Source organism: Clinocottus analis, unplaced genomic scaffold (genome assembly GCF_023055335.1).
Source record: "Clinocottus analis isolate CAN_PGR_092001 unplaced genomic scaffold, fCliAna1.0.p SCAF_17, whole genome shotgun sequence".
NCBI lineage: Eukaryota > Metazoa > Chordata > Actinopteri > Perciformes > Cottidae > Clinocottus > Clinocottus analis.
In genome coordinates this window covers 6014013-6041147 of record NW_027175898.1, presented here as the reverse complement: position 1 = coordinate 6041147, position 27135 = coordinate 6014013, and the positions used below count along the sequence as shown (strand labels likewise).

Below are 27135 nucleotides of genomic sequence, written 5' to 3'. Positions count from 1 at the left end.
TGTGTGCACTCTGTACAACGTGTTAGGTTTCTTGTTTCCTTTTACTAGAGAACATCTTGCTGTGTGTTGAATAATGACATATAGCTCGGAAATGTCAGACAAAAGAAACCGTCTGACATGTGCTCCAGTAAGGTAAGAGACTGGGAGAGGAATTAATGAACCATGAGAGAGAAACTGAGCACATAAAAAAATGCAGTAACAAAGCTGGACATGAAAGGATGAGGGCAAAGCTGCCCCTTTTCTTTAAAAAAAAAAAAAAGCAATTAGAGGTGTGAATTTAATTGAATCGAAAAGTAAAGTTTGAAGCTTAATAGTCTGTGTTGGTCGCAACATATTGTAAATGAATACATGCAACATACAGTACCTGCTGAATGCCGTAGGTCCATCCCTGTTTGATGCGGTCCTTGGCCCACACATTATGTGCATTCTCTGCCAGTTTGTCCACCAGCAGCTCCTGACCTGGAGTCAGTTTTATGTCAGACAGGTCCAGAGGAGACGGCTTATAACCATTGGACATCATGTAGCTAAAAGGAAAACAGATTATGAAAAAAGTGATGGAAGTAATAAAGGCTAAACCAGCACTGGTTCACAGAGTAAACATATATAATGTCTGATATTGCTGGACATAAGACCTAAGGTGTCAATTTATGGTTAAAATATAAATCACTTTTGTCAAATGTCTTTCTATAACTTTTGACACAATCACAAACAGTTTATTATGAGCTACATTACTTTAAGAAATATGTGTTCTGATGGACTTCATTCAGTTAATATAAGCATGCACACTTACTTCTTAGGGAGTTTTTTCTTTTTGAGGGAGCTCTCAGCATTGGGATTGACCTGAACTACACGACAGCCCAATGCCAGCAGGGTCCTGAGGGGAACCACAGCAGCAAGTGAGTGAGCGAGAGCAGCTGCAGATTGTGTTTAATCAACACCTTGGCATTGCTTCTGATTTGACAGTGCATGCAGATCCAACAACAGGGACTGAGGTGCTGGGACTGTTCAAACGGAGCAGTGGTGAGTTAAATGGTGCGTGTCATAATCTGTCAGGAGAAAAAGGCCAAAGAATACCCAGAGGAAAGCAATGGGTGTAAAGTGCTTTTAACAAAGTTTCTTCACACCATGTGTAAGGACAAAGACACAGTAAAAAAATGAGTTTGATGTCCCTTAGAAACCCATCAGCGTCACCCAGATGTGCCCGCCTGTGCAGATTAATCACAGCAAACCCCCACTTTCTCCTGTATCATTTAAAGAGCATTTATGTGAAGCACTTGTAATAAGTCTCACTGGGACCTTTGTGAGCAGAACCAAGTGTTGTGCAAAGCACTGACAAATGGAAAAGACAGGCAAGACACTGGAAATACTAAGCGGGGATCATAACTGACCAAAGGCATACATGCACTGAGTGTCGTCTTATAGTACTTTATGTTTATACTTTGAACTCCTTCATTAAAACTTTAGGTGACGACGTGTATGTAACGCTCCTAATGAATGTTCATAAATGACTCTTTAAAACAAACAAACAAAATCTACTCTCTTTCATGTCTTTGTTTGTAATGAACCCGTCTGTTTCTATCTTTGTCCCACACTCTCTTTCTTCATCTCTTCAAAAACATAAGAACCATGGCGAAAATCAATCCACAATGCTCAACATACTTCAGAGTTTCTGTTGACATTTGCAGATTGTAGTTCTTTTCAGTTTCTGGCAGCTTGGAGAAATCCACCAGGCACGGATGCTGCCGCTTATTATCATCCCTTATCTATGAGAAAAAGAACAGTCACAGAAATCATATTTCAACTTCCCTTTTGTCTGCAACTTTGGCCCACGATCCCTCTATGTGAATTATGTGGAAAAGTTTACTAACTATATGCATATGAAATGCACCGCCTTGTAAGTCAGTGTCATTGTGAACCAACAAGGAGGGTTGAATGTGGTTCAAATACAGGGTGCTACTGGTTGCAGTGATACGACTATCCTACTGAGCATGTTATGGAAAAGGAACAAGGGAGCATGTTTTCTTGGGGGAGACAGAAAGGTGTAAGACTGGAATACCAAGTGAGAGGTGTAAGAACTCTCTCAAGGCTGCATAGTATGCCCAATAATCCTTTTGGCAATGCTGCTCAGAGTAGGCGGCATGGCAATGGCGGATGTTTACCAAGAAAACATGCGGGGCTGCGTACAGCTATGCAGCTGTGTGTGTGTGTGTGTGTGTGTGTGTGTGTGTGTGTGTGTGTGTGTGTGTGTGTGTTCAATGAAAACCAGCCAGCTCTTTTGTGAATAGTACAAGACCTCTGTGGGAAAAGCACTTCTGGCAGTTTTTTCTTTTACAGAATTACATGCGTGGAAAAAACAATGAAAAACAAAAAAGAACGTATTTTTATGAGACCGGGGCAAAATAACGAACGCGTTGCTGAGTCGCTCTGTAAGACGTCTACTGTGACGCTGCTATAATAAATCATAATGGATGACAACTACAGAGCACATAATGAGCTGCAGAGTAACCACATCCAATATGAACTTCACTGTAATACTATGTGCACCATAACATGTCTCACTATTTGACACATTTGTGCATAGTAAGAAAAACTTCTTGACAATTAAATCTTCATGCTAAACTAAAGATTCGGTTAAGGCGCCGCACCGGATGATGGTCTAAAATCTGGTGAATTAATAATATAGGGAGTATTCTGATATACGTTTGTATTATCGACATAAGAGCTGTGTTCCATATTGTTGTGTTGTCATCCGTTCCTTTTAGGGCAAAACAGGTCACTTTGACGTTATCCTTTAGCTAATGTACAATAAACTAAGAGCCAACAATCGAAACAAAAAGGACAAACTATTTATGTTTTTGACTGTATAGAGTACAGGTATTATAATTATATTAGTTATAGAATTTGATGCAATAATGCATAATAACCATTGTTTTTCAACTAATTGTATTAAAAGCAAACAGTCAGTGTTCTGTGTATACTAATACTTATAATCAAACTTTGAAGGAATAATTAGATATTTTGGGAAATTCACTTCCTAGTCAAGAGAACCAGGAGAGAGTTAGTTTACCATAAATATTAAAATAAAAACAGAGGAAAACAGCTCGCCAGACTTAATCCAAAGAAAGCACCTCTCCAATAAAAGGTCTCTGAAGATCACAAATTAAAATATCTTTTTTGTTTAATCTGTACTCAAAGTCTGGAGTTATTGTTTTTTGAACAGAACCATCCTAGCTGTTTGCCGTTGTTTCAAGTCTTATGGTAAGCTACGAAAATGGTATTGATCTGCTCATATAACTCAGCAAGGAAACAAACAATCCTTTTTCCCAAAATGTCAAACTATAGCTGTATCATCAAACCCCTGGGATTAGATTTGGATGACACAATATCTTTAAAGATTCAGTTAAACAGCAGACTATTAAAATACAGACTTTTCTCTTGGTTTATTGCTTGACAGAAATTGCCAAAACACCCTGTTCTGCCCTGAGGTGAAACAACACTTTATTGTTCATGACTTCTACTAAAACACAGACACAATGAAGCATCTAATGAATAGTATGAAAGGCATCGGATATGGAAAATGAGAGTTTTCTTTCCACTTACCCTCTGTTTGGTGTGAACAGCAAATTATAAAAGAGAAAGCAAGATGACTTTTGATGATTCAATTGTACCAACAACTAATGCAGCTCCTTATCTCAAATTTGCATAGAACATGTGCAATTGTGATGTTTATTTGTCCCCAAACATGGCAAAACATATGGGTTATGCTTTTTATCTTTAGATCCAGAGTGATGATTTTGTGGTAGGAGTATTATATCAGTAAAGGAATCTGCATGTTTCTCACCTTGCCATACGTCCAGCCCAGCTCAATTTTATTCATCCCCCACAGTTCATGGATGTTCTCTGCTAGTTTGTCTCGAACCTTCTCTAAATGAGGTAGCATCACAATCTGAGGAAACAGGCAAAGTACTAATCCAAATGAAAAAGTTAAACCGAGAGAAGGTTAAACATATTTTTCTGCCGGTCTCCCGTTGGTTTACCTGGCTCGTTTCAACAGGTGTGGGGATGAAGGATGCCTGCGACATGAACTGTGTGGTGCCCAGTAGATCTCGGACTCCATTCAGATCCCTCTTGTACTCTTTCACCGGCTCCACCTTCATCTTCTCTTTCGGTAGCAGAGCTTCATAACATGGAGCATAACTTGACGGAGGCAGGAACTTAAAGTCGCCGTGTCGGCCACCCAGCAGGAAACGCACCCTAATGTGATAAAATGTTATTAAATCTATTATTCTGCACACTGCACATACATTGATTAAAAGGGGAAGAAGTGTATGAATATGAATTATACATCTCATCAAAAGTGATAATTAGACAGCTATTAATGAAAGAATCAGTCAGGGAAAAGAAAACCTACCATGCAGCTAAATGTAACAGTTTTTCTCCTCTAAATCCACTTTAATCAGTTCCAGCCTCTGCTCTAACAGGGACAAGTTTAGCTCCGAGACGCAGGCCATCACTGTGAAGAGGCTCTCCTGAGGATGCCCAAAATAGCTACTGAAGTAGTAGTGGTGACGCAACCAAGCCCACTGTGACTGCAAATTATTGTGGAGTGAAGATGTGCAGCTGTCAGTTTTTGGCACATTTAAAACCGAGGAGATGTTCAACCCGTTCAGTGGGTCAGTTTCAAGTACGGAGGCTTCACAGCCCACACAAAAGTGCTTAAAAGGTGAAAGTTTCCTGATGAAATGCTGAAAATCAACTGTATTGAAAAGTCTTAACTGCTGGATGGATTGACATTCAATTTGGGACAGACTGTCATGTCCCCAGTAGAGGAACAGTCAGGGAATCAAAGATTATTATGATTCCTCTGGTGCCATCATCAATCAAAATGATATCTTGTCCAACCATTTGGTTTAAAACCAAAAACCTACAAAACTAATCCATCAACCTCTACTGTACTTTGTGTTAATGCTAATTTGCAAATATTAGCGTACAAACATGCTAAACTAGGATGCTGAACAATGACACAATACATCAGCATGTTAACATAGTCATGTTAGCATACAGACGTTCGCATTTAGCCCAAGATACCGCTGTGCCTAAATACCGCCACACAGAGCCGCGATCATTACCGCAAACGTGTTTAATGTTGAAACAAAGTCACAGACAATGAATTGACTCCAGGACATTCCAGCATCTTTGGAAGTTAATGACATGTTACTTAAAAACTTTGGGGCAGATTGTCGAGTCCACCTTGTCACTGAATCACATTTATTTTCCACTGCTCACAAGCCTTTAGGTTTGGAATCACTTTTTTGAGAATCCATTTCTCAGAAATCCTTATTTCAAGCAATAAGGATTTTAAATAGCTTACATGACCAGATCAAATCAGACCAGTCTCTGGGCTTCATAGACTGAAAACTGTAAATGCAAAATGCAGCTATGCTCTAGAAAGTCAAAGGTCAATCATGGAATCATGAGAAAACTGCTGGAGCTTGAAATTCCTTGAGCTCCAGCAGTTTTCCCATGATTCCATGATTGTCAATCAGACTTGGTCCCGATGTACAGAGCAGAATATTAAGTGTATATATGTGTATGTATGTATGTATGTATGTATGTATGTATGTATGTATGTATGTATGTATGTATGTATGTATGTATGTATGTATGCATGCATGCATGCATATATGCATGTATGTATGTATGTATGTATGTATGTATGTATGTATGTATGTATGTATGTATGTATGTATGTATGTATGTATGTGTGTATTTGTGTCTGTAAGTGTGTATTCTTTTGGCTTGTCTGTCTCATCCGCCTGTGCTTCTCTGTGTCACCCATTCATCATCGAGGAACTTCCAGGAGGCTGTTCAGCTCAGACAAGACACAGGAGAAACAAACACACACTCACTTGACTCCTGCAGAGAAGCTGACGACAGGGAAGAAGAGCCCGTCTGTGTTGAAATTTTCAAACATGCCCTGAACGGGCTGTCCGTTGATCCTGAAAGAGATGCTCGGAGCTCCCAGGTCCAGACAACAGCTCACCACATCCTCAGAGGTCAATATGTGTTGGTTTATGGACGCGACTGCCCGCGGGATACGACCTGTTCCAAAAACACACACACATTTATGTAAAATATGACCCAGTGAGTGATGCTGGCACTTATCACACCTCTCTCACAAACACATAGGATTGAACATGCAAACCTGTACACAAAGTAACACACACTCTGGGCAAGGAGATCATCATTGCAGGGGACTGATCCTGTCTAGACACGACCTGGCTGTAGCTCAGGGAAACCACTTATCTTTAATACAATAATAGCTCATCAGGATTTGAGCTGAGTGACACACAGACGCAGAACGTTCTTTTTCCCACTGACCTGACCAGAGGTGGAGTCCATCAAAACCATACGAGTAGAGGTCATCTCCCACTCCATTGCCTCCCCATCCCTCTCCTCCACCAGGATAGGGAGCGTAGCCTTTAGCGTTGGCCCAGCCCACCCTCAGGTGGGAGGGCTCGCTGGTCACAAAGTGGTCCACCTGGTCAATCATCAGCTCGTAATACCACTTCTTATACTGAGCCGAGCCATCGCTCACCCCCAGGAAGATGTTCGGTCTCATGCTGGCAATGACATTAAATGTTAAATAATTAGTTATCCCTCAGAGGTAGTGACATATTCTCAGATATGCACATATTAATTTTTGGTATCTTATTTTTTCCTGAAAATTAATGAAAAAGTCTGCCAATAGGACAAGATAATTAAATTTGCCTCAAATGTATTTGGTTTAGGAAGTTCTGTAAAAGTAAATGCAAAGAAAATGATCCAAAGAGATTCGTTAGATTAAATCTCACCCTGCAAAAATGCTTCTGTTCATTGTACAAAGACAAAACGTTGAAGGAGATCGTAGGATATTTAAAGGCAAACTCTGGGCGCATCGCTGCCCAAACTATTATGTCATGGTTTTGTATATTATGTCTCCAGTAAAGATCATGTTGTTAAGTCTCCATGGTTTATTCTCAACATGTTTTGGATGAGTAACCTGAACACTCAATTACACGGTCCGGAGACTTAAAGGCTGAATGTACATCCCCAATAAGATGGTCGGGGCTCTGCAACCAGGTACACCAGCTGTTAGTATTGTCAAACTTAACCCTAGTTGTGTGTGTTTAGGTACTACCAGGTCAAAATCTTACTAACAACGCAAACGTTGGCTTGCTATTAAACGACACGTTCAGACTGTGTATTAAGAATAGGAATATAGGACAATTTACCTAAAACAAAATTATTTTTGACCTTATGTACAGCTTGTGATGCTTACTGTTTATATCCCTGATTGTTTTGATTAGTCTAAGGTCTTAATTTGAACGTACACCAATCTGAGACTCTGACTTTAATCCCTTGAAAACAAATAAGACTTTAGTTCTTCATTTTTTAATCATTGCATCTACAAATGCAATTTTAAAAATGAAGATTTTCTTTTTAATAAGGATGCTTTCTAACCTCTGGACATCATTGACCAGCTGGGTTTGCAGCAGCAGATCTCTCTTGGGCAGCAAGTGATCACAGATTAGGTTCTGATTGGTCCGCACAGCTACACCGTTACACACACACAGCGAGCAGAGCACATCCAGAATCTAAAAAAGAAAGGGGAGGAAGCAGAAAGGAAAATAAATACTAACATAGAGAGGAATAGCAGGAACAGGTCACCAATAACTGTCCCTATTAAACCTCTGATATAAATCTATACCTTTCCAGAAATTACTTATTCTTTTTGTCACTTATCACTGTCCAGGTTGCTGCTCTAGGGACAGACTCTTTGCGTGCAACTGCTGCATAATTACTCAGAGCTGCTTATTGGGGGCAAAAACATGTCCAATAATATCCCTTTGATGTTAGCTTAACAAAGCCGTAGAATTAAATGGGCCGTGAAGTTCAGCCAAGGGCGACAGGCCAGAGCACCTACGCTTTATCATTGGCCCTTTTCTCCTGCTTCCAGAGCTAAATAATACACTCTGGCTGATTTACAACCCAAACCCGCTGACTGCCTGCTCCTGATCTCATTTCACTGTTAAACTGATTGAATCATGATGGGGACACACTCCAACCAAACCTCCTTGAGCCGTCTGTCAACGATGGAAGCTTGAATACGGGTAAAATGAAAGCCCAACGAATTAATAGCTAAAGACAAGATGAGGTGACAAAGAGGCACAAAGGGAACTGTTATGGAAATGGGTGTGCATCCAGCAAAGCATTTTGATGTGCCTAATGAAGAGAAAACTAGAGATATGCTGGATGTGCGATAAATAGGCACTTTAGGTTGTTGTTGTGTGCCTTATTGCTTGACGGAAGGATTCTGACGACATACGAATTTTGGAAATTGCACATATTTGCTTTTTTGCCGAGATTTAGATAAGAAGATGAATAAAACTCTCACGTCTTTAGCTGAAAATTCAGCTGATGCCAGCATCCAGTCAGCTAGCTTCTTAGCTCTACTAAAACAGGTGAAACAGCAAGCGAGCAGCACTTCTTAAACTCACTCATTAACACATTATACCTCATCTGTACAAATAAATATGTGTATAAACAACAATTTTTTATTTAATGAGGGGTGTACGGTCAGTAGCAGTTGCCAAGCAACCAGCGGAGACTCCAGGAAGCTACTGGTCTTGCGTCTCCTGGAGCTAAAATAGTAGTTTTCTTATCTTTCCAGTAGTTGTGCTAAGCTAATTGGCTGTGAGCTGTGAGCTATTCCTCTAAGGATATATTTAATTGTTGTATTACCATATTACAATTTGCAATTTTAGCTTCTTTTGACCAAGACCTTTATTTTCCACTTGAGTTCATTCAACATTCTTCTGGTACCTCAAACCACATCATCCACAATAATGGAGCCCAGATGTGTCATCGTCTTATATCACAGTAAAGCTGGTAGCCCAGACCGAAGAAGCTTCACAAGCTGCTCACCTTGTGGTTGCGTCCGTGCTTGTAAAGTAATGATATGATGGACTTGATGTGTCCTCGCTGGATGATGTTGAGGGCCTCGGGGCTCTCAATTAGGATGCAGTGCAGAACCTCCAGAATGCCTGCACAGCCACAAATTCATCAATTAGTTAACACAAGCAGAAGAGAGACACACTAGAGGACACTCGGCAAAGAGATATCCAGTCTGCAATTGATTAACAGGAAACACTGTTCACACAGTGCCGCTTGTACCTGAATAATTTTTAAGCAAGCAGTGTCATCTTTTAACAATTTGTGAAAGTGATGTCCTTGTTGAGTATTGCCATTAAAGGAACTGAAAAGCTTTGTGATGTCTCTCTGACAGAGACAATGCTGTTTCACTGGAGGCTCAGTATAGGTGAGGAAGACAATGATCATACCCGAAGAAGACTCCAGTCTCTCCAGCTTGCTCACCAGCCAGTCCAAGTTGTTGGAGAACTGAGTGCAGTTGTTTCTGTTCCCTCTAATTAACGCAGCTGTGGGGTACAAGGAAAGGGGTGGATGAGTCAAATATTATAGAAAAAGAAAACTATGTTTTTGTTCAAAGGAATTTGATGGATCCCCTCAGTGCAACAGCAGAAATAATGATATCAAAAGGTGGACGCATTAAATGCACGATGAAAGCCAACGAAGGTTCTACGTTGACACCTTTATACAAATTAATCTGGAAGATGCCTTAGATAGGAGGGAGGGAATGACACAATGAGAGAAAAGACATAAACACAAGCTGACAAGCACACCCACATTATGTCCTATCAAAAAAAATAAAAAAGACAGGGTCATCCAACAGAGACAGATAAAGAAGGAAGGAGGGAGGCATCCCAAATCCACTTAGTGCTGTGCCGGAGCAGGTGTGTGAAGGAGGGAGCGGGGAAGGAGAGAGACGTGGCTGGAACACTAATATAAACCAGGGGGGGGGGATCAGTGTAAATGAGAGTGTGAAGAACACTCTTAGAGGGCAGAGGGGCTTCAGTGTGGCGGGATAAACAATCTCATCACAAGAATGTGACATAACCAAACCGTGACAGGAAGGAAATGCATCTGTCATCCCACAACTGGTGAAAGAAATGTTGCAACCAAACGTTGTACTCATCAGATACAGAAAGATTTTCAGAGGGACAAATATATATATATATATATGGATATATATATATATATATGGATATATATATATATATATGTATATATATATATATATATATATATATATATATATGGATATATATATATATATATATATATATATATATATATATATATATATATATATATATATATATATATATATATATATATATATATACCCTGCCAGATCAGTTTAGTGAGATATGTCTCTATCTGACTGAGCATATGGTTGCAGTGCAGGAGGTTAAGGGGATTTTTTAAAAGGCCGACTGATGACATCCTGCTATCGTAGCAGAATGCAGCAAGAACAAGTAAACAAAACAGAGAGCAGCATAGGGATGAGAATTAACATTCAATGGCTAAAAAACCCATCTCATATGGGTGTGTGTGTGTGTGTGTGTTTGTGTGATAATGACTGATGTGTGCTAATGCTCTGGAAGCACATCACATAAACTGGAAATCTCTTTTGTACGCAATGGGCCACAAGCCACCAAAAATCAGAGTATACAGTATGTGTGAGTGTTGGAGATGGGTGTAAGTGCCTGTGTGTAAATATTCAGCTGAATTCTAGCAACCTCAGAATTCAATCTTCCACTGTGACGTGTAACCGGCTGGTTAAATGCCAGGTCAGCACACTTCTTCATCACCATTGCAGCTACTTTATCTTCAAACGACGACTCTCACCTCTGTGATTGATGACAATAGGGGAATGGTTTTAATGTGTGTGTTTATACGTACATCTGTGTGTGAGTGTGTGGTCGACTGGCTTCTTACCCAGCAGCTCATACAGCAGGTTGAGAATGTCTTTCCAAGCTGCTCCGGCCTCTGACCCCGCACACTCCCCGAAGTGGGCGGCACTGTTGTAGACGTTGAGGCGATCGATACAGTTGGACACCAGAATCAGCATGCCCTAAGCACAGTGATCCAATGCATGAATATTACATAACCATCTGAAAAATAACCAACTATATGAAATACACACATCTGACAAACATTTTCAATAAAATACAAATTGTAGCTCTTTTTCTGAAGTGTTCAATTCGTCGATCGTCCCGAATGCGGCTCTGTGGCTCTCTCTCTCTGTCATGATGATTTATGCCACAGAGAAATATCTATAGTGATCAGATATGCTAAAAGTGCTCTGTAAAAAGACAAAATAGCAATTGCAGATGATTTATAATGCCAGGAAAAATCATGAGTCAGCTGTCTACAGTGACAAATTGACCTTCTAAATGTAATATATTAGGACAGGGACAAAGATGTGCCGTTTTAGTTTATTATCATAGGAAGACATGTAAATAAGATGAAAGAAGAATTGCTGATATATGCATAATTTGACAATAATGAAACCACCAGAAATGCACATATTTCTGTGAACTCATTCAGTTTCATGTCTGCTGTCTTGAGTATATGTGGACACATTGTTATAACCGGTGAAGGTGAAGAGGAGTTTGGATAGTTGACATCATAGGCAGTCTCAGTAAGGCAGCTGACATTTTGTAATTGATGAAAGCAATTTAGATCCTAAAGGCTTAGAAGAAAGCTTCAGTGCGCTGGTGCCAGAAAACTTAAAACACCAAAACTGCTGACACCTTTAAATTGAATGCCTCCAAAAACAAGATGGCATTGAAACACACAACAAAGAATCAATTGCTTCAGCCTTTCACATACTTTGTCTTTTGATAATTTGCTGCTGCTCTCTGCACACTCATATGTGCGGTCACTTACTAAAGTTGCATCAATCACAAGTCAAACGCTTTACTCCAGGGGCTTTTCATTTTTTTGCTGCACTGCGGAACAACCCACTGTGTTATTAAGGGATATTTCATGGACTGTTGGTTTGCTGCGCCTTCCTTTATGGTGAAACTCACTTCCTGTTTGAATAGGTTCTGCCGGTTCTTGAGCGAGCGCAGCTTGATCTGCCTCTCTTCATGCTCCAGCTCAGCATCAGGGAGCTGGAAATAGGTGATGAGGTCATTGAGGGTTTGGAGCACCTCCTCAACAGGCAGCGCGACCAGTGCCCAATTCTTAACACCCAGACAATCAAGGTCTCTGGGAGGGAGTGAGGGAGAGAGACGGGGCAGAAACGTCACCATATCACAAATAACCCGTCATTCAGACAAGACAGCAGTCCCAATGTACACTTGTGATCATGTATAGTTTTCAATACACTCTCACAGACACAATATCTTCCTGGGAAAGACACTCTAATTGGGAGGCTGATCAGACTTGTGGAGAGGCTGATGACTAATACAATGTTTAGCCCACAGGTTCATCCATGCTGAAATGCTGATTTCCGCTGGTCTGCTAAAAATAGCTCCTGTCGTACGCGTGGGAGGGGTGCGCGGAGATGTATGTGTCACAGCCGCAGGGGAGGCTGACAGACTCTCACATGTTGCCGCCATGAGTGCCCCATGAGCCCGATCCAGGGGACAGTGGGCCGTTTGATAACAAATAAGAGCAGTGGAAGCATCCACTTACGTGCTCCACGGCATCCTTTTTCATAGCTGGCAGTGCATAGCCGTGATGCCGCTGCAATGTTTGCCATTGGAAACGCATGACTGCACCATTGAGTGAGCTGTCTGGGGCTTTAGCACCCCACTCAGTCAAAACTCACAGGCTCAGAGCCTAACTCCCCAAAGGAATGCGTTTACAATCTGGAGTGATATTACATCACTTTTGTGTTGATTGTGTGGGAGTCTGTGGGGCATTGATATGTCTGGTCTTTAGATTCCATCTGTAATTTGGTGATGTGACGCATATGGGAACTCTTTGTTTTATCATCTCTATTAATCATGCTCTAGCTTTATTAGTGTGACGCTTACACAAGTTGTACCAATATCAGGACATTTTGCAGATTACCCTAATAGTGGCTCAAGACAAATGTAGACTGTAATTTGGTTTAATTGGGCAATTTGTGTGATCATGTCACATTTATGTTGCATTTATGAGGAACAGCGGCGTTAATGCAATGTTGAGCATACCTGATGAATCGGTTGAACAGTAATGTGGTGTTGCGGATGATTCGTGCAGCGCGGGACTCCTCATGTTGACAGCGCTGCAGGGTCAACCCGTCATCCATGTGACCTTCAGAGTGTAGGCACGCCTAGAGGAGGCACGACAGGAAGAGAAAGACTGTAAGACATTGCCATGAGACAATATCGGGAAAGAAGGGAACGGTCAGAAGCCATCGTCAGCCAACACCGAGCCACTTTGTCTGGAACACAGGTGCTGACACTACAGGCTATCTGGCTGTGTTTACATGGAGGACACATTGTACACACACCTCTAGAACGTCTGCAACAATAGCCAAGAGATAATGTTTATATTTAGTTGAGGCAAGGGTACACACTAATAGACATTAATATTAACTCAATCAACTCATTACCCTAAAAATAATTATACGCTCCTAGGAATCTCATTTATTCATTATTCACTTTGCTTCGCTTTACATATGCAGACAGAACGTGTGTATGTGTGTGTGTGTGTGTGTGTGTGTGTGTTTGTTTCCGCTCACTCGTCTCTTGAGGGGACCCAGACGGGCAGATTTGACATCAGGTGCCTGGTAGGAGAGCCAGAGTCCCGTGGCCACGTGCATGATGAAGCAAAGCGAGTCCCCGTATTTAATCTCTGCCATCCCCATTCCCTCGATGTCCCGCTTGGGGCTCTGCTCCAGCTTCTCCTGCACAGCGGAGGAGAAAATGAACACGTCAAAGTGATCAGTGTGGAACTCATGAGCTTTCTGGCACAATACTAAACATGTGCACGTTGAGACACGTTGTACGCAGATCTGTTCTTTATCAACTTCCAACCAAATGTATGGCTCAATCCATCACAGTGGGATGATTGTGATTGCTTTGCTACGATCAGATGAAACTGCAACCCATAATCGACGTGAGGTGTCAAGTGATAAATGATAATAAATGCTTTAAATCAACATTGGAAGAGTCACTAATTGGCCCCCAATCCCTAGCCACATCTAGAAACTCCATTACACAGAATAAAGCTAAATGGACGGTTCAGTCAGAGTCGGTGAGTTCAGCTACATTAACCTCTACGCTGTAGCTTTCACTGGTCCAATCATTTTCATTGTCCTTGGAAAAACTGGTGATTTTCCAGTCCAAGGGGAGTGGGTGGGTCATTTGTAAAGGTTTCGAGGTGATCCTTTGTAACTTCTTTCCAGTGATGTTTAATGAGGAAGTGTGTGGTTGATCTCCTGTGACACGTCACCTTGAAGAACAGCAGGGAGTCGAAGGAATACATGTTGTGCCCTTTTATCTGTATCTGTGTGCGTACGTGTGTCCTAACCTTAGAGGCTCTGAAGCAGTAGGCGGTCGCGATGGTGTCGGACCTCTCCCGATCCTGTAGCACCAACCCCCTATCATCAGTCAGGGCCAAGTAGTGACCGGTGGTCAGGTGGCGCAGTCTGAATGGCTGGCCCCAGCGGATGTGGCTGCCACTCCAGCTGTCATTGTCACACCCACACATTAAAATGAAGCACACGTGCAAAAATACAAGGAGGGAAAGGTGCATGTCATAAGCCCTGAAAGCCTAATATCCGCTAATTAGTTGATCTAAACATTACTGCCAGCTGTTAATTATCTAGCGTGCCATGCAGTAGAATAATTAGTAAATAGCTGAACACTTTTCTCTAATTATGCACTTTGTTTCTCGGCAGAGAATTTAAACCAAACCAGGTACAAGGTGGAAGTGACAAATATCATATTTGACACAGGATTTGAAATGGAAAAAGGAAAGGCATTGTGAGGATGTAAAGTCGCACGGATCAAGGAATTGACAGAGAAAGAGATAACAAGGGAAGGAAAGAAAAATGAGGGAGAGAGATGAAGAATAAAAAGACAGAGGGGCCAAAGTGCAGCAGAAAATCCTCGATAGGGAAGAAAGGACAAATGGATGCAGAGAGAAAAAAAAGAATGAGAAAACAGCAGATTCAGGGAAACAGGTGGAATGTAAAGATACAATAATGATGTAAAAATCAAAACAAATGCTAAAATAGGTAGTGAGAAGCAGGAAGAAAATAAATAAATAACAGATCATGCGAAACACAACCCACCTGATTCGGAGCGGCTCCAACCTCCACAAGGACCTGGCCTTGGCGCCGGCTTTACCCGTCTCATAGTTGACTATCCTGGGGATGCCAGAGAAGCATGAGTGGGTTGTCTGTCTGTGTGTTGATGCTTCAAATGTCTAGACACCACTGATACTGTCAAGGTCATTCATCCTGGCTTAGAAGAACACCACCTCTTTACTATCATTTGTCACAGTGATATTCACCAGGAAGATGTGTTTATGTGTACACATACACACTAGATGCATTTATTCTGCCGCGTACAGGATCACATCCTTCAAACAGAGACAGGTGTGCCCTGATAACCCACAGCTTCACCGTCTCTCAGTGATATGGGTGACTGGGTCCAAAGATTAAATAAATCGCTCATCACCTGCCGCTGGCAGCTTGGAGTGTGTTTGATCTGCCCCAGAAAAATGTAAAACCTCCAAACAGCTTGCTCCTTCAGTTGAATTTCAAGGACAACAGTAGGGGAAAAGCCAAAGCGGGAAAATCATATCTAATCCTGCCTTCGTATTCACCGTGCTCTGTTCTAAAAATAGACACTGTGTGTATGCGCGGTTGCGCCCAGGAGGAACACACATCTCCTGGCACCTGGCTGAGTGTGAATGGGCTTTGCCCGCTGTCTTGACCCACTTTGAGCCCAGTGTGCCATTTTTTCTGTTTTTTTTTTATTTCATCCGTGTTGGCAACAAACAGCTATAGCGTAGATATAAATAGCACAGCAGCCATTTGAGCTCCCCGGAGAGCCGAGTGTAAGGTGGTTAGAAGCATTTTTATGAAACAAGGTGACAGCTGAGCAACCGTAGGTAAATCGCAGGTCAGTTAGCTTCTCGTGTGCTGCATAACATAACTGCTTTGCCATCATTAAAGGGTGATCCTCAATCCTGCAGTGTAATCCAGTTCAGCAGTGTTTCGCACCTCTGCTGCTCTTCACTCTGGTCTGATCCTGGGATGGCCACGACCTCGTCATGTCCATGGAACAGCCGCATCACATGACCACCCAACAGGTATCCTGTTGGAGGAGGAAGGGAGCAATTTCGATGGAAAAAAGGAGACGCTAGATATTTTGTTTCCTGTTTTTGTTGCTATTTTTGTTATAAATCATAAAAACGTTTTATAAATGTAGGTGGCACTTTTAAATTTAGGTAGTTTTATTAAGTTCTCAATAAAGATCAAAGCCGTTTTCTACAAATGCTGGAAATGGTCAAAAAGAGTGGAAATATTAAAAAAAAAAAAAAAAAAAACATTTTAACAAGATTCTTTTTAAACATTCATTAAATTCTGAAACACAGAAAAGTATTTTGAATGTTTGGGGTCTATCTTTGACTAATTAGTGAAAACTTGAGATCTTGAGAAATATTTACTAATTGGTATTTATCTGCCAGCCTACATCTACTCCTTTCTATGTGTGTATGACTTCTTTTCTTCTTTGTTATGATTAATCATAAATGTGTGAGTGTGTGTGTATAAATATATATATATATATATATATATATATATATATATATATATATATGTATATATATATATATGTATGTATATATATATGTATATATATATATATATATATATATATATATATATATATATATATATATATATATATATATATATATATATATAGAAGAAAACATAGAGTGTAGTGGGTTCTGTGTGTAGTTTCTACCTTCCTCTATGTTGCTACCGGAGCAGATGGGATGGACGTTCCACAGGGTTTGCATGAAGGAAGCATCCACCTGGATGTTGCCACTGGAGATGGATAAGTGCTGCAGGAAAGAGAAGGAAAGATGTAAAGCTTTAACACAAGTAAAAAGGACATGGGCTGAACATTTGTATTATGTTTTGTATTATTATGGTGCATGGTGCTACTTATCTGGTCCACAGAATAACATTATTTAATACAAGGAAACTGTTAGAACAATATTTATTTTTTTTATTATGAAAGTGAAACATCTCTGGAGGATAACCCAATAGCCAACAAATGTTGGTGCTATGAGAATCAACCCTGGATTTCAGATATATAACTGAAACTTTTCATTCAACATCAAATGTGAGAGGTGTGATCAGTGCCAGCATCACTCACTGGGTCATATTTCACATAAATGTGTGTGTGCGTGTGTGTGTGTGTGTGTGTGTGTGTGTGTGTGTATGTGTGTGTGTGCGTGTGTGTGTGCGTGTGTGTGTGTGTGTGTGTGTGTGGGTGTGTGGGTGGGTGGATGCAAACAGCAACTTTTGTAGCAGCCTTAATTGCTGTCCCCACATACCACTGTGTGTGTGACAGCAGGGACAGACCCCCAGATTAACATTGTGACTGTAGTATAGTGGTAAGCCAGCCAGGCAGGTAAACACTGCCTGGCTGCAGTCACCACCTTCGTAGATCACAGAGAACCAGTTTTGCATAGTGCTGTGATGCTAAGCATAGAGGGCTTGGACACGTAATGGGAGAAGAAGAAGCCTATTGCTGAAAAGGTCAGTTCAGTAGGGCAATGGGATCTTAATCATTATTGATGGCAGTGGGATGTGAATATGTGACGAGGATGACAATTTGAAATGGCACTTGCAGCAGAAATCATGATTCACCAAACAAGACATTTCCAGTTCAGATCAAATTGTGCAAAATGTTATCGTTAGCAGCCTCGCAGTCACTGAGACGGAGAAAGTTGTTGTTTTTAACGTTAAATCCTCCTGCAGGAGAAAGGTCATGAGGAGAGTGTGGTATGCAGTAACAGGATTGGGATAATCTGAAATTGTGTCACATCAGGGGAAGAAGAGTAAATGCCCTCCTACCAAAACCTCTATATTATGCACACACACACTCTCTCACACACGCGTACACACACACACACACACACACACACACACACACACACACACACACACAGATACACACACACACACACACACACTAGCTCCAGCTTGAAGGATCAAACAGCAAACAACGAGCGATAACTTACAAGGTATCGCTCTGAGGACACGCTGACGAGAATGAGGTCATCACCAATCCGGACTTTCTCTCCTTCTGATCGCTGTTTGGAGGCAGGGTGGATTGTCCACCAGCAAGCCTCACCTACAAAGATACACACACACACACACACACATACACATATATACGCTGTCTCCACTCTATAATTTCAACAACCCCATATTGAATGTCGTCTATTATTAATATTAATGAAATAAGGCGAGAGCAGAAAGGAAACGAGAACTTAGGACGCACGTGGATGCACCATGGCAACGATCATATCAAAGTGACTGCTCATCTGCTGCATGGTATAAAAATAAATAATAATGCAACTGAGCAGCAGAGATATAATCAGCACAGACTAAAGAACCACGCTTTATGTCTACAGTGCTCCACAGGGAATATTAACTGAGAAAACATAAGCTTATGAGCAATGAAGGTACAGAGAGAGAGATGAAGAAAGGCGGGCTGGCAGACAGCAGAGAGAGATAGAGTGAATGATTCAAAGAGAGGAACACAGAAACAAAGACAGAGACAGACAAAGAGGGGCAGAGCCAGAGAGAATGAAAGAGGGTGGCTGAAAGCAGAACTGTACCAAGCTTTTCTTTTACCTGTTGAATCCTCCTGCAGTCCGACATCAAAGGACAGCTTATCTGTCTGTGACCTTGAAGTCTTCAAACAGGCCAGGTACTGTGGTACACATCAAACCCCACAGGACAGAGCTGTCACACACAACCCTCTGCAGAAGACCTTGCTCACATGCTGCTGTTCATGTGACATACTTAAATTGCTCGGGGCATTTAAATCTTGCTATTGTGTTAATCTGAACATTTCTTTCCCCATGATGGTGACATTGATTGCGTCCGGTCTCTCACCATAGAGCTGAAGGAATGTCGAAGTAGGATGGCGTGTCCATACAGAAGAGTCTTGTGTCCGCCACTCTGCGCTGCCTAAAGAGATAATTTACACACACACACACACACACACACACACACACACACACACACACACACACACACACACACAAATACATAGTTACATGTCAGCTCAAGCTCCTGACAGAACAGCCCCATAGGTCTCCCTCCAACTGCTTCAATCAACACCCGACCTCTGGCACTGAACGTTGACCTCAGCGGGGACCTTCTCGCGCAGCGACGATGACCTCAAGCTGGGGGGCACATTTCTCCTGAGGAGGTTTTTGCCACCCCATCTCACCAATAAAGACATGCAATCTGACTTGCCACGGGAGATGGAGTTTCTTGCTCCTGTATCCATGAGCGGAGAGGATACAGAGTCATCTTTCCAGCACTCCGACTACAGTGGGAATGTGGGAAGGATGCACAACTACTGTGAATTTCCGATGCAATGTCAATATTAGTAGGGAATGACTCCGTCGCTTATGGGGTTGTGTTAAGATGCAGGAGGGGAACAAATGTTATCTCTACTGGTAGAGATTCAAAGGGCATAAAGAAGTTGTTGTTGTTTTTCTTCAGCAAGCTCCCAATTTACTCACCTTCCTTATGAGCCTCTAGGAAGCATTAAGGTAAGAAAGAGTTTCATTATTCAGAAAGAACCCTTGTTCTCCTGAACCTGCCTGCTTCGGCCTTATTTTAGTCTTTGATACAAATCCTGTGGGCACACATGACTGTCAATCAATACATTTTTAGAGCGGGATTAAGGAAAATAAGTTCCAAAGTAAAATAAGTCTGAAACAATTCCAAATAGCCAAGATCATGTCACAATAAACTGAAACTACAACCAGTGCAGAAAACTAATGATATGTAATCGAGACTTAAAATCCACCAAAGCTAAGCCAATTTGTTTTAATTAAAACTCGAGACTTATCTTAGAGATACATACATCATGGGAGTGTTTTGTGAAAACAACCGACCATGCACAGTCTCTCTCTCCTTCTTTTTCATTTTCTCTCTTTTTTTCTCCCTATATCCCTCCTCGATTGGCCACTGGGACAATAGCCGGCCTGTGATTTGATGCAGTTGTGTCATGCAGACTGCAGCACTGGCTTCTTCTGTGCTTCTGGCTACTGCTATATGCTGGCTGAGGTACTGAGCTTAATGCGGCGAGGCACATCCAGCTGCAATCACCACAACCAATAAACCTAGGCCTTCCACTCGCTTCCTCCTCCTGCGGCTGGGGACTGCGTTGCACAGATAGAGTGTACAGGACAACTGAGGGAAATAGTGACTCATATCAATAAGACAAATATTTTGTTGCATGTGGAGACACAATGCAGCAAGAATTAAATACATCTTGAGCAACCGAAAAGACTAAAACCGTATTATCCTCAGCTTATTGCATCACTACTCAACCAATGACATAAGAGAGGCAACAAGTACTGTTTCTCCTGTCTAGCTGTCGACCATAAGTGACATCAATTTAAAGACATGGCATTTAGCAGCACTTGTCTCCTTGACTGACTGATCTCATCATTTGCCCTTTTGACCAGCGTGTTAACCCCCCCCCCCCTCACCACCACCACCACCGCTTAATCAAACTGTTCATTGCTTTTTGAATAAGCAACAACAAATTCACACAGTTTAGTCGCTGGTGTATACTGTGCTAGAGAGGTTGGCCTTTGCACCAGTTATAAGTGTGTTGTCTTTGCAGGTCTTCTTCAGTCTCAGCACCTTCCGGCTAAAACACCCTGAACTACCAATTTTCTCCAGCCACTGTCTATTGATAAGCCCATCTGTTCAAAGACATATTGATTTCAGAGCCTCAGCCGAGACGCATTCAACCTCCATTTCCCCTTTAATGGTGCTTCCTCTAGTGACATTTCAGTGCAGGCGAAGAATGATGAATAGAAAGACAATATTGAAAACAGATAAATGTGAGGAGAGAAAACAGTGAAGTAACACAATAAAAACGGTCAATCGAAGTTATCTAAGCCTCTGAGGTCTTTGCTTCCAAGGCACAAAAGGAGAGAAAGATTAAGGAACGGGTTGTGGCGATGAGTAAATCTTCTAAGTAGTCTAATAAAGTATGAAGAGCTTCAATATTAAAGTCCAATTGAAATCATATTTAGTCGTCCATTTAGTCATCTCTTTCTGTAAATACGGTTCAAAATAAAGTGATTTATTTGCCTGTATGGTGGTCTCGCATTGCCAAACGTATCTCGACAGTGCTGTGTCATCGCTAAGGGAAAAGGTCTGGCTGCACTCATTCTGGCTCCAGCTTGTTTTTTATTTTATTTTATTAAACCAATCGTAATGGTTTTGGGTGGCGACAATTAAAGGATGCAGCAACGGTTTTCTTGTAAAATAAATAGTACATATAGCATAAGGGGAGAAGAATACCACAAAAAAAATATGTGCTCAAAGGCCAAGTTGTCCATCTACTGTTTTATGTCAGTTGGACTTTAAGTGTTATGTTTAGGCCTTAAACCAGTACTGATGCATGAGGAATGAGGCTGGACTTACAGTTAAATATGTCTTAACGGTAGTGTTTAATATTTTGAGCACCCTTTTTCTCTGCTGTGACTCATAATTCCCTGCCAGATAGCTCTTAAAATCTCCACAGCGGCAGTGAAACTAATGGTCTTGACTTCTGTCATTCTGTAGCACTGACAGTCCACTGTGGCTACAAAGCTCTGGCCCTGAAAAATCAATTCATCTCAAAAGGCGAGTCAATGAATATGAGCCTCAACAACTGTAGATTTATGGACATTCTTACCATCATTAGTCATGTGGCATTAAAGGATGAAGTGGCTAACGCTGACATCAGTGTTAACCACATGATTTTTGACTAACTCACTTATGATAATTTTCTGTCTTGATCAAATTTGGTCTCAGCTGTTTGCATCCTCTCAAAGCCTACATCAAGAGTGAGTGATTAAAATAAGACACTGTGAAACATTTGAACTTATCCTACATGCTGGAGTTTGCATAAAACAAATGACATCGCAATGAAGATCTATCTGAATGCCCCTGAGGGCATGACTAATGTTAATCTGACGCTAATCCAGCTTCGGTGACGCTGTAGTTCTCCAGCAGTTTAAAGTAAGTTGTTTGAGAGCTTGTGTTTGCAAGGAACCTTATTGGAAGTCTATACAAACCTCCATTTGTCTCTGTCAACTCGGCAGGACTTAGACACACATCTTCTTACCCAGTGAACACAAACAAATCCATACGATCATCAGTTATTTCAAAGCATGGGCTCTGGTGTTAGCACAACCCACAATTTCTACCGTTTTCTGATGTGAAGACAAATGTTCAGTGGTGACGTGTTTATTAGGCAGTTGAGCTATGTGGCGAATCTACTGCGTCATGCATTGGGGATAAGATGGGAATGGTATGAGTTGCGGACATACCCATCGCTCTGGGCCACGCGTCTATCATGCAGAAGACGGAGATTAAACACAGAAAGTAGAAGATAAAGAAGGGAGAATTACACATCTGTCACAGCAATGAGAAAGAAGGCAAACACACTTGCAAGAAGACAACTAAAACAACATCAGGTGCAGAGATTATAGTGATAAATGAGTGTGGACTACAAATTATCATAGTATTGATTGAAAAAAACCCAAATCTACAGTTGGCTGCCCTTTTTACTTAAAAAAAGGTATATGTGCGCTGAATTATGCTGTTTTCCCCCATGCCTTGGAGTAAATCAAAATGGGCTAAAAGGCACACACCACTGTAAAAAGCTGCAGTAATGCCGAAGCATCTCCTTCATCCTCATTAATATTCATAGTGGCCCAGACCTCTACGCAGTAGGGGTCCCAAGGCCACTGTAATGGGCCTATCTTCCCATTAATCTCTTTATAGTGACTGAACAAGTTAAGAGTGCTTAACTTTTGAACGTGTAAAAATGGTGGGACGTACAGTACACGACTCAGAGATGGCTTGTGGAGTGTTGGAAGTATGGAGTGTTACCTATCTGTGAATGTGTGTCAGCACGTGTTCACCATCACTCACCCCTTCACTGTTCTGTCCGCTCTTAGCCAGCATCTCCTGGAGGGCCCGTACTGATAGAGACTGCTCCAGCACAAAGGTACAGATGCACAGGTCTGGAGGAACATACTGCAACAACAGGCAAATGGGTCTAGTGTTAAAAATGAACAACATTTTTAAGACCTATTTCATTTACTTCACAGCACTCAGTCCCCCAATAAGTAGGACTAACAAAGAAAGTTTGTAACTCTTGATCGACATTTCACACACTTCTGCATTGGTCATGATCTCACCGCCCGGCTCTAGAGCTACGAAGCAGCCGTTGATCCACAAAAGGACATAAATCAAGATGTGTGTCTGTTCCTCCTCATTCTTGTTGTCATCATCTGCTCACAAATTTGTTAGCTTCAACTGCACATCAACTAAACGCTGACCTCAGTGGCCTCCATGTTTACGTCTAGCACATCAAGCCGCATGTGTCTTTGTTCACTATGCAAGACGTCAGGACCGTGACCAGTTCACACTGGAATCTGATAGTGGCCATCTTTAAAGGATAATGTGAACAGCCAAACCAAATAATTGGATATGAGTAATCAGAATTTAGGCTTGCCGTGTGAACGTAGCTTATGAGGCAACCGAAATTCAAAATTTCTTAGCTGCTTTTGCTTCTGTTGGGAAGCAGTATAAACATGCTGCAAAACAACAGTGAAGTAATAGATAATAAAAATTTGAACCCAGGAGATACAGAACAGCATTTCAGTTAATTTAAATCCTGTGCAAGAAATGAGAGTTAGACCAGGCATCTACAGTCTGTACTGTATAGCCTAAACTAAAGTGTGATCCCAAAAAGTTATGAATATAATTATGACAGTAGTAGCCTCAGAAAAAAACTCACATATATTGGCCCAACATGCTCTCTTTATAACTAAAGCAGCATTAATGAAATGATACCCAGTCACCTGTCTAATCAATACTTATTTATATTTAGAGCGTAACGAACTTTTTGCTGCATAAGCAAAACATCCACATACAGCCAGAAAAATGAAGAGTGCTTCCTGATTCCACAGGGATATTCTGATGAGTTGCCCACTCATAAAACCTGTGCTGACTGCTACACTTATATGGCACTTGAACCAAGTTAGTCTTAATCAAGTGGGTGATATTCATTAAAAGGTACTTTAAAAACAGATTAAGAGGTCTCAGGTCAGTCTGCGCTCAGATAAGAAGAGGCCAAACTTGAACGGGAGGGGATAGGAGCGACTCACTGACAGAATGAGGGAAACAGGGATGAAGATATTTTTGGGATTGGCTACAAGATAAATGATATAAACCTAAACACCCACCTCGGCCTCCTTATGGAGTGTCTCGACTCCTCCTAAACTGGTTCAGGTAAATCTAACCTCATTTGCAAACTTCACACAACCCAGTTTCAGGGTGAAGTTTCAACAGATTTAAAGTCAGGACGAGACTAAAATGACTACAAACGTGCATGGCCATAGCAATTTGAGTTGATGCTTCAGGCAGGACGATGAAAATGACTGTGGAAGACTTGATTTATGGCGACATGCCAGTTTGTTGTAATCCAACAGTAGAGCTTCCAGATTGTCTCATTGGCCGACCGCAGACAACTTGTTCCCGTCCCCGTCAGTTAATTTAGACATCAACTTGAGGGATTTGAGTTATTCGGAGAGATGTAATAAATATATGTTGCATCTCATTCACGTGGTTGTTGTTCAGACAAGGAACACTCAGCATGCCTATGAATGCACTTAAAAGAATAGTTTGACATTTTGAGCAATACATCTATTGTTTTTCTTGCAGAGATGAGGGATACTTGATTCCACTCTCATTTCTTCAGTGCAGTTCCCCGTCAGCTCTACTTCTTGACAGCAACCCTCAGCCCATTGACAGGCTCTAAACAGACTGTACGGTACCTGCACAGCACCAGGCGGCAGACAGACAGCCAGCGAGGAAAATCTAGTGGCTGACATGTCAGATATTTTCTTCATCAGTTAGTGGAGACCAAAACAGCTGAAAAGAGTTAACAATGGATTTTAATTTGTCATGTGGCCAGAAAGACAAGTCCAAATAGAAGTAATGTGTCTCTGTAGCTACTATGTGTGTAAATAGTTAGCATCTGTTGATAATGTTTGTATGTCACTAAGGGTAAAAAAAACTGTTTTGCAGCTTTAAATATAAAGCTACAGGAATCATATAGCTTAGCTTAGCATAAAGACTGTGAGCAGGAGAAACAGCTGCTCTGTGTTCTACACTGACTAGCCTTCCCTTTAGCTCTGTCACTGAAGAGAAATCACAATAAAGGGTCTGATGAGAAGCAATCTGACCCCGCCCTCATCTCTCTGTGTGACTAACAGCTGACCTTTGCTCTCCGCAGGCGCAGGACTGTAACAGTTGGTGGGAAGGGGACCGCCTGGAGAGAGCAAGGCAGTGAAATCAAGGTCCAGAAGAGCTGGTGGGAATGATGAGCCCTGTCCTCTTCCAAGGCAGAGCAGGTTGCTGACATTCGGTTTATGAACCAATAGAGCTTAGCTCAATGGTGAGCAAGGACAGAAAGGAGTCTTTATTTGTCTCCACAGAGAGAGTCAAAAAGGGTTAAAGCTGATTGCCCTGAAGAGCTGACCTCGCTCTCTGCCACTCCTTTCCAGCTTAATTGGAGGAGATGCTAAACCTGTTATCTGAAGCGGCAAAGACTAGATCCAAACCAGATGATTTGAAAATAACTCATCAGTTGGCATATTAGAGGAACTCTCTTTTGATTCACATACAGAGCATGCACAACACAGTCACAGCGTCACTGCCACTATGCTATGTGGGCATCTACCTTCCAGTGGTCATATTATTGAGTCGCTGACAGACGAGAGCTGCTGGTCGTATATTACGACCAACCCGCTTCTCACAGGCTGATTGATGTTGCCATTTAAACTGTGCACACTCTAAATCAACCTCATCCTGTGGTCCTGGTTCTCTGCCCCATTACTGGACTGGTTCACCAAGGAAAGAGACTTTCTATGCAGGGATCCAGGCCCACTTCTAAATTGCCATCTTGGGTATTTACACCTCTCTCTATTGTTGATCCCAAAGGTGGGTGATGCCTTTTCAAAAAAATAAAAATTGCTGGCAATGAAGACAAAGTGCCAGATAGGGAGAACATCCATCACACCTGTCAGGTGTAATTACCATCCAATATGGGGTGAAAGCATTAACTCCCTCTGTGCACAATACCCCCCCACCTCAGCATACACACACACACACACTCGTTGTGAGAGCTGTTTCAGGGCAGGAGGGGGTGGTTGAAAAGAGACAACATACTAAATGCCAAGATTAAATGGATCTTTCATTTCTTCTTCTTTCAGTCCCCTTCCCCTGGAAAACATCCTTGTATCCCTCACATGTTCACACTTGGATTATATAATTATAATGGATTATAATTAAAAGACAATCAATGCGGAAAAAGCCCATTAGGCCTGCTGTCAACAGGCTTTGCTATGGGGGAAACATACGCTTGTATTGTTGCTCTGCATCTTGCCAGATAAGGTGAAGAGCAACAAGGGCTGACGAAAGGTGAGAGAGACTTGGGATTGTTACAATTCTCTCCAACAGCCAATCATCATTTCGATATTTATGCCCACCATCACTGATATGTCGAATAAAAAAGGCAAAAGGCTGAGAACGTGCTTCATCACTTTTGATAATTTCTTCTGCAATGCTGCAATTGTGTGCCAAACAATTACATTAAAAACTGTCGTAGTTACAATGTTGCACTTGTGCGTCAGCAAATGCTTAAGCAGCTACAGCTGCTGCTCAGCTGCAATAAAGCTGAAGGCAATCAGAGCCAACAAAAGCACTTTTTATGAAATACTCCATCAAACTAGGGGCGTCATTTCTGGGAATTATCATCTGACGGCGGCGGGCCCACGGAGATGCCACGTTGTCCCGGCACCCTTGGCAGAAAAGCTCCTCATGAAGACTGCGGCGTGTGTGTGTGAGCTTTTATGGTGTGCTGAGCTTCCTTTCTGTAC

General features: G+C 41.7%; 1 protein-coding gene across 15 annotated transcripts in view; it reads right to left on the bottom strand.

Annotated features, from left to right (window-relative positions):
* The window catches only part of LOC137787478 (ryanodine receptor 3-like), a 93600-nt gene that overhangs the window by 49026 nt on the left and 17439 nt on the right, over nucleotides 1–27135 (bottom strand). For 10 of the 15 annotated variants that reach the window (XM_068579962.1, XM_068579958.1, XM_068579961.1 and 7 more), the window contains exons 3-25: nucleotides 23120–23224; nucleotides 19696–19710; nucleotides 19058–19132; nucleotides 18794–18872; nucleotides 18175–18287; nucleotides 16887–16986; nucleotides 16139–16232; nucleotides 15203–15277; nucleotides 14437–14593; nucleotides 13646–13810; nucleotides 13113–13234; nucleotides 12000–12180; nucleotides 10903–11038; nucleotides 9384–9479; nucleotides 8968–9086; nucleotides 7504–7637; nucleotides 6382–6623; nucleotides 5910–6102; nucleotides 4038–4254; nucleotides 3842–3946; nucleotides 1660–1763; nucleotides 791–874; nucleotides 365–524 (exon numbers count right to left, since the gene is read on the bottom strand). In XM_068579962.1, coding sequence (XP_068436063.1) covers nucleotides 365–524; nucleotides 791–874; nucleotides 1660–1763; nucleotides 3842–3946; nucleotides 4038–4254; nucleotides 5910–6102; nucleotides 6382–6623; nucleotides 7504–7637; nucleotides 8968–9086; nucleotides 9384–9479; nucleotides 10903–11038; nucleotides 12000–12180; nucleotides 13113–13234; nucleotides 13646–13810; nucleotides 14437–14593; nucleotides 15203–15277; nucleotides 16139–16232; nucleotides 16887–16986; nucleotides 18175–18287; nucleotides 18794–18872; nucleotides 19058–19132; nucleotides 19696–19710; nucleotides 23120–23224 — 2871 coding nt within the window. The remainder of the gene's footprint in view (nucleotides 1–364; nucleotides 525–790; nucleotides 875–1659; nucleotides 1764–3841; nucleotides 3947–4037; nucleotides 4255–5909; nucleotides 6103–6381; nucleotides 6624–7503; nucleotides 7638–8967; nucleotides 9087–9383; nucleotides 9480–10902; nucleotides 11039–11999; nucleotides 12181–13112; nucleotides 13235–13645; nucleotides 13811–14436; nucleotides 14594–15202; nucleotides 15278–16138; nucleotides 16233–16886; nucleotides 16987–18174; nucleotides 18288–18793; nucleotides 18873–19057; nucleotides 19133–19695; nucleotides 19711–23119; nucleotides 23225–27135) is intronic. The other 5 variants (XM_068579959.1, XM_068579970.1, XM_068579973.1 and 2 more) reach the window with 1 other exon arrangement.